This window comes from Solanum stenotomum, chromosome 4, assembly GCF_019186545.1.
Source record: "Solanum stenotomum isolate F172 chromosome 4, ASM1918654v1, whole genome shotgun sequence".
In the NCBI taxonomy this organism is placed as follows: domain Eukaryota; kingdom Viridiplantae; phylum Streptophyta; class Magnoliopsida; order Solanales; family Solanaceae; genus Solanum; species Solanum stenotomum.
The window spans coordinates 59,570,952-59,590,503 of NC_064285.1; the positions used below are offsets into that span (position 1 = coordinate 59,570,952).

The following is a 19,552-nucleotide window of genomic DNA, read 5'->3' on the forward strand; positions in this document are numbered from 1 at the left end:
TATTTTTTTTCAAAATTTATGTCCCAAATTACACAGGACGTGCAACAAGTGTGAATAAAATAAACAGGAAAAATACTAAACTCGGTTTCGAAGTCTCACTCTCGCTCTATCTGTTTTTCTGTCTCTCTTCCTGGTTGGAGGTTGCGACCTTTCTCTCTCACGCACACACACACTCAATTACATTAGACCCTTCACAAATTACACCGTCAAAAACAGCACACCTCAACACAAACAAGGGCTCTTCCTTTCTTCTTCAATTACCCGCCCGAAAGGTATAATTTTTAACCCTTACAAATTCTTAATCCCCCTTATTTTTTTCAAATTTCTCACTCTCTCCCTCTTCCTCTCTCCCTTTTTTTTCTCTCTAGGGTTTCTCATTCTCCCCTTCCCCCTATGGCTTCGTTTCTCTCTCGTCTTCGCAGGTCTCTCGAGGAACTGATAGCATTGCTGTGTCGGAAGAAGGATTGTTTTGCTGATTCAGTGTACTCTGTAGGCGTGCTTAGAGGATTGTCATTGTTGCAGCGATTTCTAGGTGAAAATTTTCAAACGGTGTCGTTTTTTGTTGATTTGCTCGTGAGGATTGGTTAGGGTTTGATGGATTCCGTGGTTGAGATTCAACCGGAGATTGGATCTGACGGTGTGGGAGAGAAAAGGTTGGCTGATGATGTGGAATTGGAAGAACCAGCTGCGAAGAAGGCGAGGGGTGTGGTGATTGGGAATACGAAGAAGGTTGCTGAAATGGTGCTTGTACTTGCTGCTTTGGGAAAGATAAGAGGAGGTAGGGTTCCTACTGCTGCTGAGAGGGAAATGATGACAGAGGCAAGGGAAAGTTTGGCTCAGGTATGCCAAAGTTTTGCACCCAAGGATGTGTTTCCAAGAGATGCTTTTGGTGCTGTTATTGAGGATCTCGGTCTTAACAAGCTGAAGGATCAGAGGCTAGGATTTCGCCCTCCTAAAGTGTCCATTGCTGAGAAGTTACAGATAGCCAAAGAAAAGGTAGGTCAACTTTTTTGCTTCCTTTTTCTTGTGGGGAAAACAAGTTTATTTAGTTCAAGTACTCCAGTCTTATTTACTTTTTCGACGGGCAATGTTTATTCTGATAGAATCAAAATGAACTTATGTGCAGAAAGTATATTCGAGTACATAGGCTTGCAGGTTCTTTTGAATTAGTTGATTGATATTCTGTTCTCGTTTGTTAATTGTGAACCGTAAGGGAAAAAATAATTGCCCAAATGTTTCATATAGCAGGGTGGTAGAATTGGAGCTTCCGATCCTCTTCCCAAGTGTAGGGATTTTAACATTTTTGATTAGTATATACATGTGGTGTAGACATTCCCGTCATAAAAAGACGCCCGAGATGACTTAAATATTTGAATTTTGAGGCAGGGGCAGCTTAACTATATATGTGGCCTAAAGCCAAATTTGACAGTGTTAAGAAGTTTTTTTAGAAGTTGTATATATATTCTTTTGAAGCCTATTTTCCTAACCTTTTGAGATGTGAAGTTATTATTTTTTTAATAATCGATTTCTTATAATAATTCTATCTCAATTGATAATATAACTAATAAGTTTGATATCTCTTGAGACATTATTGATCTTAGGTAAGATTTGATCAATTTAATTTTAATTTTTTCCGCCCAAGGCAATTATTTTACAAACCGTTAATATTCTTTTGTAAGCGATATAAGTATTTGAAGAAGAATCAAGTCAATTTATCTAATTGAATTGCCGATTGTAGTATTATCTTCTACTTATACTATTTCCCTTAGGATTTTTAACTTGAAAAATAAGTCACCATCAATATTAGGATGGCTATTATGTTTTAAGGAACTTTCTTGATTAAATTGATGTCTTTTTTTAATTCTCATCATCTAGTGATCTTGATTTTTTACCCTAAATAAAAAATTAAAATATGCTCACACGCTTTGAGTTGTTCTAATCTATTTTAAGTATTGGTCTACAATGTATTAGGAGTAAACAACTCAAAAAGATTCTTCAAACATTCTCATCAAATCATTTCTCTCTACATAATACACGTTTATAATGAAATTCTCTGGTTTTATGTTCACCATGAATACATTTTTTCTTAGTAGAATTTCTTGTACCCAAAAGACTATTCCTATTCCCTAAAATACTACTCAATTGTTGAAAACAAAGTTTCCTATCCTTTTTTAAATGAAAATATTGTACTTTGTAAATTTAAAATACTCAAATTTCTGAAGAACAATTAATGCATTACTATCAAAAAGAATGGGGCCGTCATAATTGGTGAGGCCTAAAGCCTTTGCTTTAGATGCCTTAATGCTAAAGCCAACATTGTTTTGAGGGGCAGGGAATATGTGAAATGCATGTAGAACTTGAGTTTGAATCGCAAGTTATATTCACTGCCCTTCAATTGAAAAATCTGGCAATTTAGGAATTCTAGTTCCAATATAACCAATTTGAAATTGATTTCATTGAGTTGTGGTTTATACATCTTATCGAGGTCTACTTTGTCTTTCCCCTTGTGCTTTTAGTTGGAAAAAACTGAGGAATTTTCTGTACCCGCTGCTACATATTCATCTCAACGGCCTCAATCTAATATGGCTGCAACAATTGAAAACCGTGGTCCATCACATGTTCGTATGTTTCCTCACAATAAAGCAAGTCATGTGGTAAATCCCTCAGGAAGCTTCCAATCTGCTTCGCCTTTGGTTCATGGAACTCCGGCAAGTTCTGCACCATTACCTTATCAGCTGCCTACCAGTGAGGTCAGACCAGTAATTTCTAGTGGAGTGGTCTCTGGTAATCCAGTAAGGGATTCTTCTCTAGTTGCATTGCCCAGAGTTGACAGGCCGAGTTTCAGAATGGATGGACGACCAAATGGATCTTCCCATATGTTGCAAGTTCAAGGTAACAACAGTACATTTCTCCTAACTGCCAACAGTGCTCAAGGATTTGTCCTAGATTTGTTTTTTGACTTCCCATATGGGGGATCTCTTAGCCAAATCATGGATATAAATATGAATGTAGCATGTGGTGGACAATTACTTTACTTGGTCTGATTCGTGCACCATGCGTCAATCAAGTTAAAAAGGGCATGCTACATGATTACTTTTTTAGCATGCTTACCGATTTGCATCCTTATCTTCTCATTCTAGAAATTTGATTCCAACTATCATCACCATTTTAGTATTATTTTAGAGAGCCACCTCATTCTACTTTTAATTCATCTACTAATTCTTGTCACGTTTCCTTGTAGTTAGGTGCATATAAAGAATATTAGTATTCTGATCTCGCTATGTTTGTATTTCCTTCAAGTGTTTTGTTGGATTTTGAGCTTTTTATTCTTAATTTTGGCCTGAACCATCACAAGTATATTGTTTTTTTATAGCAACTTCTGGAGATCATTCAGCTATAAGAACTCCAACCTGGTCGGTGCAACCTGCATCAGTTGCAGCAGCTAAACGTGGACCAGATACCAGGGTGACAGCACAGACAGGTAACAAAGTTGAGGGAGGAACTGATGCCAAATCACAAATGACAGCATCTAGGCCATTTATCACTCAGACCACAGCTGGAAATCTACCAACAACACACCCACACTTACAAGGGGCAAGCTTTGTCAAGTCTCCTCCTCTTAGCAGTACTCATGCTGAAATTGGCAAGATTGTTCAGAAGTTTATTCAACCGCGCCTCTCTGAGCGGCCTGCTTGGACTCCACCGTCTCGCGATTATATTAGTAAGGCTTTGACTTGCCAAATGTGCAAGTCAACGGTAAATGAGGTTGATAATGTTCTTGTTTGTGATGCTTGTGAGAAAGGGTATCACTTGAAATGTCTCCAGATGACAAATCAAAAAGGAGCTCCTAGAGGGGAATGGCATTGTGGAAAGTGCTTGTCGATGACCAATGGAAAACCCCCGCCTCCTAAATATGGTCGTGTAATGAGGAATTTTAATGCCCCTAGAATATCTACAATTGCATCAGCTGTTCAATCATCACCGGATAAAAAAGCTTCTGGTATATATGAGAAGGTTATTCTACAGAAGTTTGTAGCGAATGGAAAGGTTCCTCTGAAGAACTCTCCTCCCGTTACTATGGAAAATAATGATAGGAATCTAAAATCTGAGCCAATGATGGAAAATGAAAAAGAAATGGGAGGAAATATTATTGTGTCGGGTAAAGAAAATATGGAGAGTAAAGATTCCATGAGATCTTGTTCAAATAATCTGACTGTATCTTCCAATGATCAGTATCTTTCTACATCTGCTGGTTCACCAGTTAATACATCTTGTGAAGAAAAAGTGGTTGAGTTGAAACCTCAGGCTCATCCTGAAACAGTTTGCCATTCATCTGATCCCTCTCAAGCTCTTAATCACCTGCAAACAAGTGACCATGAAGAGGTGGAAAACACTGCTGCGATGCCATCAAAGCAGTTTCGTGAAACTCAGCCCATGGTCAGTAGATCAAATGTAGGTAACAGTTCAAGTAATGAATCTAAAAACGAAGAGCAAGCTGTTGAAAATATAAATCCGGCTGAAACTGCTGTAGCGACCAATGAGGATGCTGAGTGTAGTAGCTCATCATCTGATCATTTTCAAAATGTTGACTGGATTGGAAACGTTCTTCAAGTTGCAGATGACAAGTATTATTATCAATCTTGCCGCATTAATGGATTCATATATAATGTTCAGGAGTATGCTCTTATCCGTTTTGAGAATGAGAGATTGATTCCTTCAAAGCTTCTGGTAAGACCTCACTTCATTAGAGTTTGACCTCTTTTTCCAAAAATGAATAGATTTTGATTTCCTTGTTTTTTTGGGGATAAGAATTATTTAATTGTTTTCGTAGCAGTGTTTACAATGTTTTGGCTGATTCAAGTTAAAACTACTGAGCCTATTGCCAATGTCTTGGTGTACGGTCAACGATAATGTTGTTTTTCCAATGAAATATTGAGCATTAGTTGTACTGACATTAGCATTTATTGGAATTATAATCACTTTGAATTGTTTGTGAACTAAGTTCAATACTGAGATCATTTCCTGTTGCATTCTGATATCACCCATTCAGCTTTGTCATTGACTTTTACAGGTTTGGCATTTGCTTGCCAGTTAACATGTAACATGTTTCACGTCCAAGTCCTTGCATTACACCTGTTGAAATTCAAGATATTTTTTACTAATTCCATTCCAATTATCGCGACTCTTCTTTTTGGGACGTTTCTGACACCATTCCACTAATTTATACTATTTTATAATTTTTTAACAACATTTAAGAATTCAAGTTTATTTAACTATGCAAGTTTTACTTATTGATCTGATATTTGTTGTAAAGAGCTCAAAAAAGTAAGAAAGAGGGCATTCGAGAGGCCGACCGCTATTGTCAAACAATCTTTTTAATCATCATGTTATTATTTTCTTCTATTATTACTAATATTATTGCATATAAGTCATATGCAATCTTTTTATTTGGGATAACCAATAATTCCCTGGGAGTGGTCGTGCATACGGTTTGAAATTAGGTGGGGTAATGGCCCCACCTCTCCACTTAAATACCAGACTTTTGTCTGAGACAAGACTCAAGCCCGTGATGTGTCTAACCAGCACATCCCAAATTGCACTGTTACCACTGGACATAGCCCTGGGTGAAAGATCCCTGACATCTTAAAGGCCGTGTCCAGTCATATGTCATAAATAATGGAAGGAAGGAGTATAAACATACAAACATTTTAGTCTGTGATTGGGTATGTGAAAATTTGTGCTTTTCTTTCCTTAAGATTTAGTATTTACTATTTGCGATGTTTCTTCTAATGCTATTTTCTGAATAGTTGTGCAAATTTTTTCTAGTAGTAGTTACGATCATAGCAAATATCACTGGCTATACATAATTATGTCCTTGGTAGTTTTGCTACCACATCTAACTATCTTGATATGTATCCACGTGATTCATCTGGAGAAGCCTCAACTTCTTACCTGCAGGCCATGTGGGAGGACAAAAAAGCGGGAACAAAGTGGGTTACTATCAATCAATGTTACTTTGCACGTGAATTACCACAGTCTGTAGGCCGCCCATGCTTGGAGAACAATAATGAGGTAAACAACTAATTAATTTTGCGTTCTGTCTTTTGGTTTATTTGCTATGACTAGGGATAGAATTCATGATTGTATGGTCTTTTCTTGTCATCATCATGTATTTTGGAATAAATTTAACAACTATGCCTTGGTCCCCAAAAAATTGGGGTCGGCTACATGATCCTTATTGACCATGTTTCTCCATTTAAAATCATCTCAAGCCATCATATCAAACCATGTTTTCTGCTGATTCCTTCCCCACTTATGGCTCTACATTGCCCTTTTTTAATTAATATATATTGTCTTGTTGAATTTGTGTTCTGAAAGTTTGGTGTGTAATTACCTGGTGAAATTTTGTAAAAATTTTGCCCAGGGGAATTTAGGAGTGAATATTTATCTGCATAATTCACTGTGTAGAAATCCCGATTCGATGCATATTTCTCTTATGCAGTTTAATTTGAAAGGGTATGATATCCTACATAACCTCATCGGTTCATCCTGCCCGGAAAACACTTTGGAGAAAAGGGTTGTTTAATCTTGGCTTAAACTGATGGAACTTGGGATAAGTGATGAAATAGGGAAATAGTTTTGTTCTGAGACTGTTGAAGTATGAAAAAGTGCAGAACATTAAGAGTTGCTTAGAACTAAGAAGGTGAGAATAGGGAGAGGAGCAGAGAGAGGCAGACTGGAAGCGCATTAAAATATCTGAAATATTCTTCTTCCAAGTAATTTGGAATAACATAAGCCTTTACTAGAGGAAATTACTTAGCAATCAAGTAGGATGGCAGCTCGAAGGATAAGCTGTCCAGCAACTTCCAAATGATCTCCAACATTTGTCAACCAAACTTGCTGCCCATGTTTCAGTACAATAAAATAAAGCATGGATTGACCAAAACACTGACCAACCAAGTTTATTGGAAAAATCTGGCAGATTGTTCCAGCCTAAGGAATAGCAGATGCTTCAAAGGAAACTCTTCTCAAATCCACCTCCTGAATATAGATACTAACTCACAAACATTTGTTGCTGCCTGCTGGAGTAACCATCTTACTGTAAAACAATTTTGTTTATTTTTCTTTTGAATTTTATTATATCCCCCTAGGAAGCATTTAGAAGGTCTCACTATTCAAGAACTAGTTCTTTTTTGCTGCAGCTTGTATCTTCCAGCATCTACTGGATGCATTTTTAATGAAATCTCAGTTTAGCTGTTCAATTTTGCTTTTTACTGATTAACCTAGAGGCAAACACATGAATGAGTAGACTTGGAAGGAAAATATTACGAGCATTGTGTAGAGTCCACCTAAAAGACAATTATGAAATTATTGAGGTCTATCTTATAGCCTGTACTCTGATTGAGAGCCCATCAGAGCCCTTTTTAGGTTGTTTGTTCTTGAATGCATCTCTAGTGATGCTTCGAGGCATTTTTGTCCTACAAGAATCCATTCAACTTATTTATATTAAACTACTTGAACAAGATATTGAATCGTAACAGGGGGTTGCATGCGACTACAATTTTTTTTTTGAGAAGACATGCGACTACAATTAATTCATTAAAGCTACAATATCTTGCAGAAAATGTATGACATATGGCTTACCAACCTGCTTCTTTGTCTATTCTGCTACCGATATAATATTTAGCATGCAATTAGATGATTGATGTTCCATGCTGTAGAATCTTATGTATCACTGCTGGTCCTTTTACAGGTTTACTTGTCTACTTATAGTAGCATAGTTATGGCTGGCTTGATACAAGGTCCGTGTGAAGTACATCCTCCACGAAAGTTTGCCGAGGAAAGTGAGAGGAGAGCTCGCCTAGCAAAGGGGTCTAATGATGTATCACGACCTCTTTACATATGCAAGTAAGTTGAACATTTCACATTGGCACTAATCCTTCTAGCAATGAAGCAATTTCTAAATAGTGCATGTCTGCTTGATACAATTGCTTTTTCTTCTTTTGGTAACTTACACTAGTATTAGTACCTGCACGATATAAAAAAGAAGCTAATTGTAGCATATTGGTATTCATATCTTATTTATAATATCACATCAAGTTTTATTTTTTAATATTTAAATTGTCTTTTTTGCTATAACCATTTTATTTTTTATTTATAAGTCAATTTCTGATATTCTTATACATGAAAAGTAAATTGAAGGTTGTCAAAGTGATTCTTTAACTGACTATTAAGCTAAGGAAATAAGAGACTTGGGAATCTAATTTTTATAGTCAATTAGTGTAACATAACTGACCTAGAAAAGAACAGACGACAAAGTCCTTATGAGGGTTCTGTTAAGATGTTTGGATGCTAGAGGCGTATACCTATAGCTTTCATTAGGGCGTTTAAGGACATGTTTGGGAGAGCCAAGACCCGAGTGAGGACATTGGGAGGAGACTTGGAGCACTTCCCATTCATGATGGTGTTGCACCAGGGATCAACTCTTAGCTCATTTATTTTTGTCTTGGTGATAACACACATCCAAGGGGAGGTGCCATGATGCATGCTATTGCATGTGATATAATATTGATTGATGAGACACGGAACAAAATCAATGATATGTTGGAGGTTTGGAGACTCTAGAGTCTAAAGGGTTTAGGTTGAGTCGGGCTAGGACTAAGTACTTGGAGGGTGAATTGGGTTGTATAACTCATGAGGCAGATATGGAAGTGAGAATGGACACACAAGTCAACTCCTAGAGAGGAAGAGATTGGCGATGATGGTACAAATTGTACTGGAGCGGTTGTAGGGGTAAGGGTGCGTACACACCACCCTTGGTACATTGTTGTAACTAATGTAACATAAATTATTTCTGATGATTTACTTGCTCCCATCTATATTAATATTCTTTGAAAAAACCACTATATTAATACTCAAGTTTTTCCAAGTTCTCTCTCTTATCAATATTTTCTCTTTACACTAAAAATGAAATTTTCAAACAAATGTGATTACACTCCATTTTAAAAAATTCAAATCAAATTCAATAAATAAGCACACAATAATTTTTTAAACTACATTTCATGTTATTCCACAGCTTGTCCAAAGAATGCCATGCTATTTCTTTATAATTTATCACCTGTGACTCGATTAAATGCCATTGGGCATATATATATTAAGCAACAATACACCTATTGTAATCCCTCTAAAGGTTGTTAGCAGAAAAAATAGAATTTACATTTTTTCAAACTCTTAAATGTAAAATAACTCTGCCTCGTACAACAAAGTTGGTCTAACCACCACTTTGTGGAACTTACCTTCAAGTGACCTATTGTAATCCCTCAAAAGGTTGTTATTAGAAAAAAAATAGAATTTACATTTTTTCAAACTCTTAAATGAAAAATTAACTCTGCCTCGTACAACAAAGTTGGTCTAACCATCACTTTGTGGAACTTACCTTTAAGTGTAAGTGGTACCTTTTTATCACAAGACTTTGGAGGCAAGTCTCTACTTCATCAACGCTGCACTAATAGGATGTGTGACATCATTGCTACCTTGGATTAAAGACATGAGATACTTGAAACTCTCTCTCTTGGGATAGCTTGTGTGTTGAGCCTCACTTACACGCCTGCTTTGTGCATTGCATCATTAAATTTGCACTCCAAATATTGGATCTGCTCAACCTGAAACCCTTTAGATTCTAGGGTCTGTCTTTACAACTCCAACCTAGTATTAACTCTATTGCGTGCCATATCAATTAGTATTGTCATCTGTAAATAGCATACAACATAACATCTCATCTTGAATACACTGCGTCAATTCATCCATCACCGAGGCAAATATGAACTTGCTAAGAGTTGATTCCTGGTGTAACCCCATCTCAACTGAGAAGTGCTTCGAGTCTTCTTTCACTGTTCTAACTCGAGTCTTTCTCCATCATAGATGTCCTTCATCACTCTAATGTATGCCATTGATACCCCTCTAGCCTCTAGGCATCTCTAGAGGACTTCCCCCGGGACTATATCGTAGGCCTTTTGAAGGTCAACGAACACCATATGTAAGTTCCTCTTCCTTCCCTGCATTTATCCATTAGTCTCCTCACAAGATGAATGGCTTTTGTAGTTGACTGCCCCAGCATGAAATCGAACTTGTTCTTGAAAACGGACACACCCTTTTCACCCTCATCTGCACCACCCTCTCCCAAACTTTTCTAATGTGGCTTAACAACTTGATACATCTATAGTTGTTGTGATTTTGGATATCACCCTTGTTCTTGTACAATTGAACCGTTGTACTCCACCTCCATTCTTTGGGCATTTTTATCGTCGTAAAAATGACATTAAGCAACCTAGTTACCACTCTATTCGTGCCCTCTCCATATTTGCCATGTTTGTGCTCTTCTAGAACTCCACCGAAATCTCATTTGGACCCTTACTCTTTCCCTATTCATCCTACAAATTGCATGCTCAACCTTCTCAACCTTAAACACTTATAATACCCAAGATTCTGATGCCTATTACACAACTCCAAATCACCAACACAGTGTCCCTTTCCCTTTTTCGTTCAAGAGTTTATGGAAGCAAGCTTGTTAATAAGTATATCTTCCACCAACAGCTTTCCTTTCTTATTCTTAATGCACTTCACTTGATCTAGGTCTCAGGTCCTTCTCTCGCTTACCTTCGCTAGCCTATATAATTTTTTATCTCCTCCTCGTCCCCTGGTTCAACATACAAACATTCAAATATTGCCGTCTTTGCTGCTGTAACCGCTAACTTAGCCTCCTTTTTCGCCGTCTTATACTTTTCCTTGGTCATCCTCTTTTCCCCCTCGTCCTTGCACTCTATCAACTTTGCATAAGCAACCTTCTTTGCTTCCATTTTGCGTTGGGCTCCTACATTCCACCATGTGGTTCTCCTTCTTCGAAAAGCATGAATTAGCTATCACCAACTCAAAAGCTCTAACAAAGTCCAAGATGAGGTTCCACCTTCGTCACTAGCCCCAAAACCAAAGCCTCCATGCACATCGTCAAAACCACTAGACGTTTCCCTAATGTGGCCATTGAAATCTCCGCTAGTGAGTATCTTCTTGGTGCATGATATACCCCTCACCACCTCGTTCAAATCCTCCCAAAAGTGCTTCTTGACCTCCTTGTCCGATCCCACTTGCGGCGCATAAGCACTAAAAATGTTTAATGTAAGCCCTCCAACGACTAGCTTAATCGTTATCATCCTGCCATTGCTCCTTCTAACCTCCCCCACTTGCTCTCTGAGGACCCCATCAGCTAAAATACGTACTCCATTAATATCTCTCAAGCCTCCAGAGTACCACAACTTAAACCCATTTACATCCCGAGTCTTGGTACCTACCCATTTGGTCTCCTAGACACAAGCAATATTAATATTCCTTTTCTTGAGAATCTTCACTAGCTCTATGTATTTCCCCGTCAAAGACGCTATGTTCCAAGATCCTACTCTCAGTGTAGGATAACCCTTAAGTTTTAACCCCTTGCCATTCCTGCTGCTCGCCCCCGGCCCCGACCAAAGACATGATCCTAATCGACCAATCGTTCACCAAAGCTACTAAAGATGTAAACTAAACATGAATCTACTAAACAACTAAATCAAGCCTAAAGTCTTTAACTAGTAGATAGGCACGATAGCAAGCACTAACTACAACTATAGTATAAATCAGGAGTAAAGCAAAGAAGAATGTAAAGAACAGAGCAGTCAATGACAAAGACAGACAAATATGGTCGAATAAAAGAGCACAACGGAAAGTAAAAGGTTCAACAGTAGGGTGTGTCCAATGAAAATATAACAGGAGTCGAGATGGAACCTGTTTTCGCATCAAATCTTGTAGAAAATGAGAATTCTGGTTTCTTTTTTTGTCGCCGGCTTTCAATGAAATTCACAGTGGGTTGCTGTATGGTTCTGTTCCTGTCAGATCTGGCCTTAATCAGAGGGATTTTCTGGTCAGGCCACTCTTTTCGGCGAAGAATGGTAGCAGCGGCAGGTGGATCTCACCGGAGAAGATGAGAAAGCAGGAGGGGAGAGGCGGGGGGGTGTGTGTGTGTGTGTGTGTTCACTTACCTGCCACCGATGGGGCTTGGTCGTTGGAGTACTAGTTTGCCGGCGTTGGCTTTCGAGAGTAGATCGTGAGAGTCGAGAAAACAGAGCGTTGGGTGTGAGAGGATATATATATATATATAGAGAGAGAGAGAGAGCGCGTTGGGTGTAAATGCAAACAATTAATTAATTATTAATTAATAGTCAATTTGTTAATAAGTTGAGGTCTGACTTTTTCTTGTTATGCCACATGACTTAATGTGGAGGCTTTTTCCTCTCCGTTTAATTATAGAAGGATCATAATTTTATTGTCGAAAATGGTTATATGAAATATTGTCACAATTTAGGGTTTCAATAACATTTCAGTGAATTTAGGAGGCTACCGAAGAAATTTAGTGAAATAATTACCTAATTCCTATTTTCTTGGTGGTTAGATATTAATTGTATCTTCGAAGCTAATCAGGGGTGATGCAACAGCAAACTCTTAGATTGCTTGAGTTAAATTTGTAGATACAAGTCTACTTCATAAATGCGGTTGCTCTAGTTGCAACAGCACTCCACTATCAACCACAAGGTTGGGAGTTCGGGTCACCAAGGGTGCAAAGTGTAAAAAGGGTCACTATTGACTTCTGGGCAGGAGGTTTACTGGGTGGGATTTAGCATATCGAAAGAAAGGAAGATATGAAAATCTTCAGAGTTTATAATAAATAATTGATTATATGCAGCAGTTATTTTAAATAAATTAATAAGATGCAGACCATGAGATCAATCTATAAGCACGGCACTTTCGAAATCCCCTAGTTTCATATCTCTTGTTTGAAATGTCTGTGACTTTGTCAACTTTTTATGCAGATGGATTTATGATGAGTCAAAAGGGCTATTTCGTGATGTCTCTTGTTGATAGGGGTCAGCCGATAATTATCTTTCTATTGCAACTGCTATTGGCTCGTGTCTTTTGTCAGGTAAGTGAGATGTGGCCCATCTGTTTTGAGTTTTAGCTATCTTTCTTTGTTAATAATGGAAATATCAGGTCTCTTTATTGCCTGTTTTTGCTTCCCTCACTCCCCATCCTTTATTAGTGCTGGTTGTGTGGACCAGGGAAAGGTGGGTATGCATGCATTAAATCCAAGGAAGTCTATCAGTGTGGCAAAGATGGGAAACCTCTAATAACCCAAAACTATTACCATGTGATAGACGTTATTGTAGATCACTGTATCTTCTCGACCTAACAGATATATGGTCTCCACCTAATTATATAAGTAGTTTGCTTTTCATAGTTATTTATTCAACTTGCTGTATTAAGTAATGATATTATCATCTATACATCAAAGAGTCGATCTTTTCAGCTGCATCAATCTCATCATGCATGTGATACTTTTTGTTGCTGCTTATTTGCTGTGGGTAAAATAATTTTTTCTTTCCTCATATGTACGTAGGGCTCGTTTGGTAGAGTGTATAAGAATAATGCTAAATAGAGTGTATAATACTTGTATTAGTTATGCTTGCATTAGTTATGGAAAGATTAGTTATAGGACCATAGATTTTGGAAGTACTCTTGTAAATATGGTTTCAATACAACCATGTACTAATTTGTTCCTTCTGGAATATATACACAATTACCAGTTTCCAAAAAAAAAAACAAAACTGGAAAGCGACTCTTCCCAAATGCAGGTCATCAAGGGAAATGTTTAAAAAGAATGCCTCTTTCCTTTTTTGGGAACTCTTTAATTTCAACTTCCCAAGTGACATGTTTAAGACTACAAAATTAAAGGGCATTTTAGTACATCTACATTTTCCTTTGTCATAAAAAAAAAAGTACATCTACGTATCTTTAGTTGATGACCACATGCTACAAAAGTCTCCTTAAATGGAGGGAGTACCATCTTTTTGAAGTTTTGATAATCTGAGATGTCCTAATCATTTATCTAATAAATTGGGAGAATCAATAACATGACAAACAGTTGAAGGAGGACAATATATGAGTGATTTAGTAAGGGATAAGTTGGTTGGTGATAGTTTTTTAAGGGTTGGGTTGCTGGAGTTCTACAAGCAAAGTGACAATGTTAGTTGATGCGCAACAACTAGAATTACTGTCTAACAAATAGTCACTGAAAATATGCATGGTGACGTAAACTTTGTTACTGATCACTGGTAAATGCACAACGATTAAATCTTCACACCAGCTCTAATATTATGTGAGAGAAGAGAGTTTGAGAGAGAACTCAACTTGATTATCTCAAGCCATTGGGGTTCTAAATAGCCAAGTGTTCTTAGTCCTCTAAGAAAGGAAAAAGAATAAAAAATTTCATAATTACAAGAGTATACTATATTTACAATATCCTAGAATATTCTAATAATAGAGATGTAATCAATTTGTAAAAGTTAAAATCTTTTTCCCAGTATAAGGTAGCTCTCAAAAATTGAGAAAGTGTTCTTATGAGTTTAATGAAAAATCAACTCTTTGTACAACTTAAAGTAGTCGGATAAAATTGGTAGAGTAGTAGGATATTTACATCTATTGGAGGACATTGGTTCCCAGTAAAAATGGTTTATCATTTGCACCTAATTCTTGTGGTTGAAATTTTCGCTGTGAAGTTGTATCTTGCTCCATTTCACTTGCCATGTTAACAAGCTTTATTTCTCGTGAAGTCAATCTTCTGGTCGATGATTTGTATTCTGGACTTTAATTGCCTGAAGGTTTGCTTAGATTAAAAAATGTTCAGGTTGCTAAACTTGTTATATTGGGAGTCGTGGAGTAGGTTTTAGGGGGTTGGAATAGCGGCAAAGGGATGTGAGGGGGGGAAAGCATGAAAGTTTATAGAGTGACCTAAGATTTTAAACTAGAAGCTAAGTTATTGAAATCACATGTTTCTTACTTTGCTCTTCTAAGGTTACTCATGGTTTTAACTTGCTTTCAATTCTCTATATGCAGCTTGTTGCAGCACTGGTGGCCCTTGACATTTGTGGAGGAAGTCTCAGATGGTGTGCAATATTTAGCTTTAGGTCCGATCTGTATCATTCTTCCGGTAGTTATTTGTGTCCTGTCCATCCAGTTCTTTTCTATTTTTATTAGATGATAGCAATTTCAAAAGGTGAGAAAAGTAGGTTGATGAATATCATTCATCCAGCAAAGTATGAAATAAAAACGTCTTTGCTTTTAACTTTCTATTTTCAAGTGTCACAGCTCTCAACTCAGCTGTGACCCCCTCCCTCCTTCCCCCTGGATTGGTGCAGACGCTGTCAAAACTCAGAAGGTTGTCGTTAGTGGCGTTGATTGGCTATCTATACTAGACTCAAATGTTGTACTGCTTCGTTTCTGTTGGTAATTTATTTTGAAGATTTCTCATCAATTTTTATATTCGCTTCACTTCTAAGCCCCCAGAAGAATGCTACTATTTATACTTGTGACTTATAATCAAGTAGTGGGAGCCTGTTGAATTGAAGGCCAATGACGCCTTCCTGGATTAGAATGAGAAGCTGATTATGGCTCGTCAAGATGAGGAAGCTTGTGGTGTTCAATGTTATTGAAGGCACTTGTGTTATGCTACTATGAGATGTTTTGCCGGAAATAGAAAAAAAGTATGACAGGTTACCATACCCCAACAGAATACAAAAAGGTGTGATTGTTGGACGAGAGGGAGTTGCTTGAATGGTAAACACTCTTCACTTTCAACGTGAGTTTGAGTCATTAAGAGAGAAAAGATGGGAGCTCATGGGAGCGGGTAAGTTATTAAAAAGAACGGGTGTGATTGTGGGGCTTCATAAAAAAATTGGACAGTGAGTTGCTTGGACAGTAAACACCCTCACTTTCAACTTTAAGGATGTGAGTTTGAGTCATTAAGGGAGTGAAAAGATTGGGAGTTCCTAGAGGGGTAATTTTTTTAAAAAGTGTGATTGTTTTCGCTTCGTAAAAAAAAAGTTTTAAAAAGAACAAGTACGAGTAAATAAAAAAGCAAATAAATAAATGTGAGTTCTAGTCAAAGATATTCTACATTTGATTCTTCACCGTACATGAATCACTTTTTTCTTTAAAAAATAATATAAAAAGTTTGGGATGTAATATTGTGAGGCGTTTTATGTTTTACTTTAAAAATTTGATAGTTTTCTCTTATAGGCTTGAAGTTTTGAACTTGTAGAAGAGCCCGAAGTTGTACTTTTGGAGTAATGGTTTTTTTTTTTCTTTTGGTTTAAAAATTGACTTTTAAGCGTTTTGAACTCAATATAACTTATAAGCACTTTTGTGGCTATTTGGGTAAAATTAAAAGAAGTAGTTTTAAGCACTTATTTTTAAATAAAAAATAAAAAATGTCAAAATTTATTACCTATGATTTTTAATTTATAAGATAAAATTTATTAGTCCATCGATTATCTTAAAAGGCTATCACCCAAGCAAAACAAATGAGCTTCCTAGTCAATTATGCCTCATTTATTTTCGTTACGATTCAGACGTCTGAATTTGAATAAACATCTGAATATTAAGACGTGCATTAAGATTTGGATGTTCAAATCTGAATATACATTTGAATATTAAGATGTGGTCTCTAGAACTGAATTAAGACTTTTTTGAACGTGTATATAAAATTAAATATTATATTAATAAATTATTATAAAATTTTCATTAACAAAAAAATATTACTTTTTGATTAAAAAAAATATTTTAAATGTTTACATTTGATTAAAAAAATTAAATTATACGATATGCAAATAAAATTTATTGTAACATAAATATTTTTAAGATTTTAACATATACATCTTCTCATAAAAAAAATTATTCAACTAATTAAATCTTGTTCCGATTCAATTGGTTAGATATAAGATAATTTAATAATTGACTAAGAATTAGTAGGATTAAATTTTAACGTTCAAACATTATAGAACGTGTCAAATAATGAAAATATACAATTATCAAGTATTTCCTTTTCTTTGCATTAGTTGAAGTACAAGTTCTTCACACATATTGCTCATTATCTGTGAACTTGCAGCTATCCAACTAGGTTCATTTGTTTCTTCAAAATAGAAATTTTAGGTGCAATAGAAAGAAATGTTGTAACCGGAGTGTGTGAATCCTCATCGATATCAGGTGCCCATATATATAGAGTCAAAAAATATATGGAGTCCAAAGGGTATGTGATTTTCTTCGGGGTTCGAGAGATGGAATAGATAAGGCCCCACAAGTTAAAAATTTGCCGCTGGGAATTCACACAAAAGGGAACGAGAAATTCTCAACAAAAAAATGCTCTATGAAATGAATGTGAAAGTAATTTTCCATGTGACGACTTTTCATGTAACTCCACTCCCGACTTGGATTATACATCCAAAAAGGTCCACTCTCGGTCATTTCATACGTTGCCTAGCAAAGACGTGGTTATCTGAAGTGAATTTGCTCTTTTGTAGTAGATGTCGAACCTACTGTGTCTTATTGACTAAGAAAGGGGGAGACACAACAACTATATGGACCCCTTTCTTTCAGTTGTTTCTAATGCTTTCCCATGCCAAGTCAATTTTTTTTTTTAATTATATACAGATACAAATATTCTTTATCATTCTAATCTTGATATAATTCCAAAATGTCTATTCTTTGATTCTCCTATAGTTTATAATATATTCTTTCCATCTTGAATAGATATTCTAACAACAAACTACCTAGCTTATCCAGATGGCAGCTCCATATCGTGAAGTGCAACACTTCTTTGTGTTCTTCTTCTTCCTCGTTACATATTAATTGAGGTGACTCGTATTGCTTAAAAAGATCATCATTTATACACATCTTCCTAATAAAATTATGAACTACAAAACATGCAACAATATCTCTCTGAACATCAATTGGAAAAATAGAGGCATCTTGTCCATTATAGAAAATCTTGTTTTCAGAACTCCATAAGCACGTTCTATAACATTTCTGGGTTGTGCATCACCATGCTCAAATTTTTTTCCTTATTAATAGTCCGCCTATGACGATAATCTCCTAACCAATATCGAACGTTATAATATGGTGCTAGAAATCCTTGAGTATTTTGATATGCCACATCACATAAATAATACTTAACTGTCATTAAACTAATGTTCAAATTATCACAATACAAAGTTAAATATTATTTCATTATAGTTTAAGTTGTATCACAATTACTAAAAGGGGAAATGAAAAGCCATTATGTGGATTGGATTCAATTTACATTAGAATTCTAGCATAATGTGCTACCCTTCCCATTCAACATAAACATAAGTGAAGAGTGAATACCATATTAAAATCACACTTGCTAAGTGTTTCTAAAGGGTAAATCGACGAATGATGTGAACTCCTAGAGTTTTAAGTGCAATTATGAACATAAATGAGCGTTCCTAAAGAGTAAATTAACGAATTGCCCTTGAACGATCGATCCACTCAAACTCCAAAACTATACATAAATTTAGAGAAAAAAGGAAAAATTTATTGATTGCTGACAGATTCCGTTAATAAAAGGAAAATAGAATTAGATGGAAAGTTAGTTACAATTATTTTAGTAATCACGTGCATAACATGTGCCTAACTAATTGGTCAACTCATCATATGCTTTTAATTAGTCAACTAATCAATCAACTAATTCTACATTACAAAATAAGCAACAAGGAAATTAAGCACATATCAAAACTCCACCCTTAAAATAATTCTTGTCATCGGGTCAATAAGTGCCATTTCTTTAATAATATTGTAAGTGACGTATTCCCGTTCGAAAAAGAATGAAGTGAAACAGATTCGGGACCGTATCAAAGCAATGATATCTGGAAGGATTGAATTAGGAAAACTCCTAAGTAAACTTTAAGAAATTCATTCAAAAACTGATTTTAGGTTCATTATTCAACTATTGGACCAAAACCTAAGTTGTAGACTTTTCTTTCTTCTTATAAAGTCTCTTGTCAAGAATAGACTCTGGAAGCAAAATGACATGCCTTGAATTCGTCTGAACACAAGGAAGAACCACAAAAGCAACATTGGAGTTGGAACCAATCTTCTTTTTGAATTGAGATATGTGGAATATGAGATGAATCTTAGAATATAAGCCACCGATTCCATGATCTGAAAGGGACCAAAACATTTTGCAGATAAATTCTGAAATGAGTGATCCTTTATAGAGAGTTGCCTATTAGACTACAATTTTTATGAAAACCCAATCACCCACTTGTTAGCTTCTCTCAATTCTATGCTTGTCAGCTTGAACTTTCATCCTGTTCTGAACTTTACTTATGTGAAACTTCAAACATTTGATGGTAGCTTCCCCAACATGCATACTTTTGTCCACTATATCCGATTGAGAATCAAATGGTAATTTTCTAAAAATATCTTATCTACCTTCAAATTCTTTCTAATCACTCTTAAATTTTTACTAAATTGTTCCATAGATGAAATATAAAATATAATAAATATAACATATGAACAGATACAACAAAAAATAACTAAACAAAGACAATATTCAAGATGCTAAAAAGATCAAAAATGAAGAAAAAAACTTCCTATTTTTTAGACTACAGAA

The 19,552-nt window shown here is 36.0% G+C and overlaps 1 protein-coding gene across 3 annotated transcripts; it reads left to right on the plus strand.

The window, feature by feature from the left end:
• Positions 1-81: 81 nt before the first annotated feature.
• On the plus strand, positions 82-15,221 carry LOC125862538 (uncharacterized). 3 transcript variants are annotated; one of them, XM_049542634.1, is made up of 8 exons: positions 82-272; positions 423-996; positions 2,517-2,892; positions 3,374-4,728; positions 5,959-6,072; positions 7,754-7,908; positions 12,897-13,006; positions 14,977-15,221. In XM_049542634.1, the coding sequence occupies exons 2-7, from the start codon at positions 595-597 to the stop codon at positions 12,943-12,945; spliced, it is 2,451 nt and encodes an 816-aa protein (XP_049398591.1). In that variant the 5' UTR covers positions 82-272; positions 423-594; the 3' UTR covers positions 12,946-13,006; positions 14,977-15,221. The 3 variants fall into 3 exon arrangements, with proteins under 3 accessions (XP_049398591.1, XP_049398594.1, XP_049398592.1); XM_049542637.1 differs by lacking the exon at positions 14,977-15,221 and adding an exon at positions 13,716-13,731; XM_049542635.1 differs by lacking the exon at positions 14,977-15,221 and adding an exon at positions 13,143-13,273.
• The last annotated feature ends 4,331 nt before the right edge of the window (positions 15,222-19,552 follow it).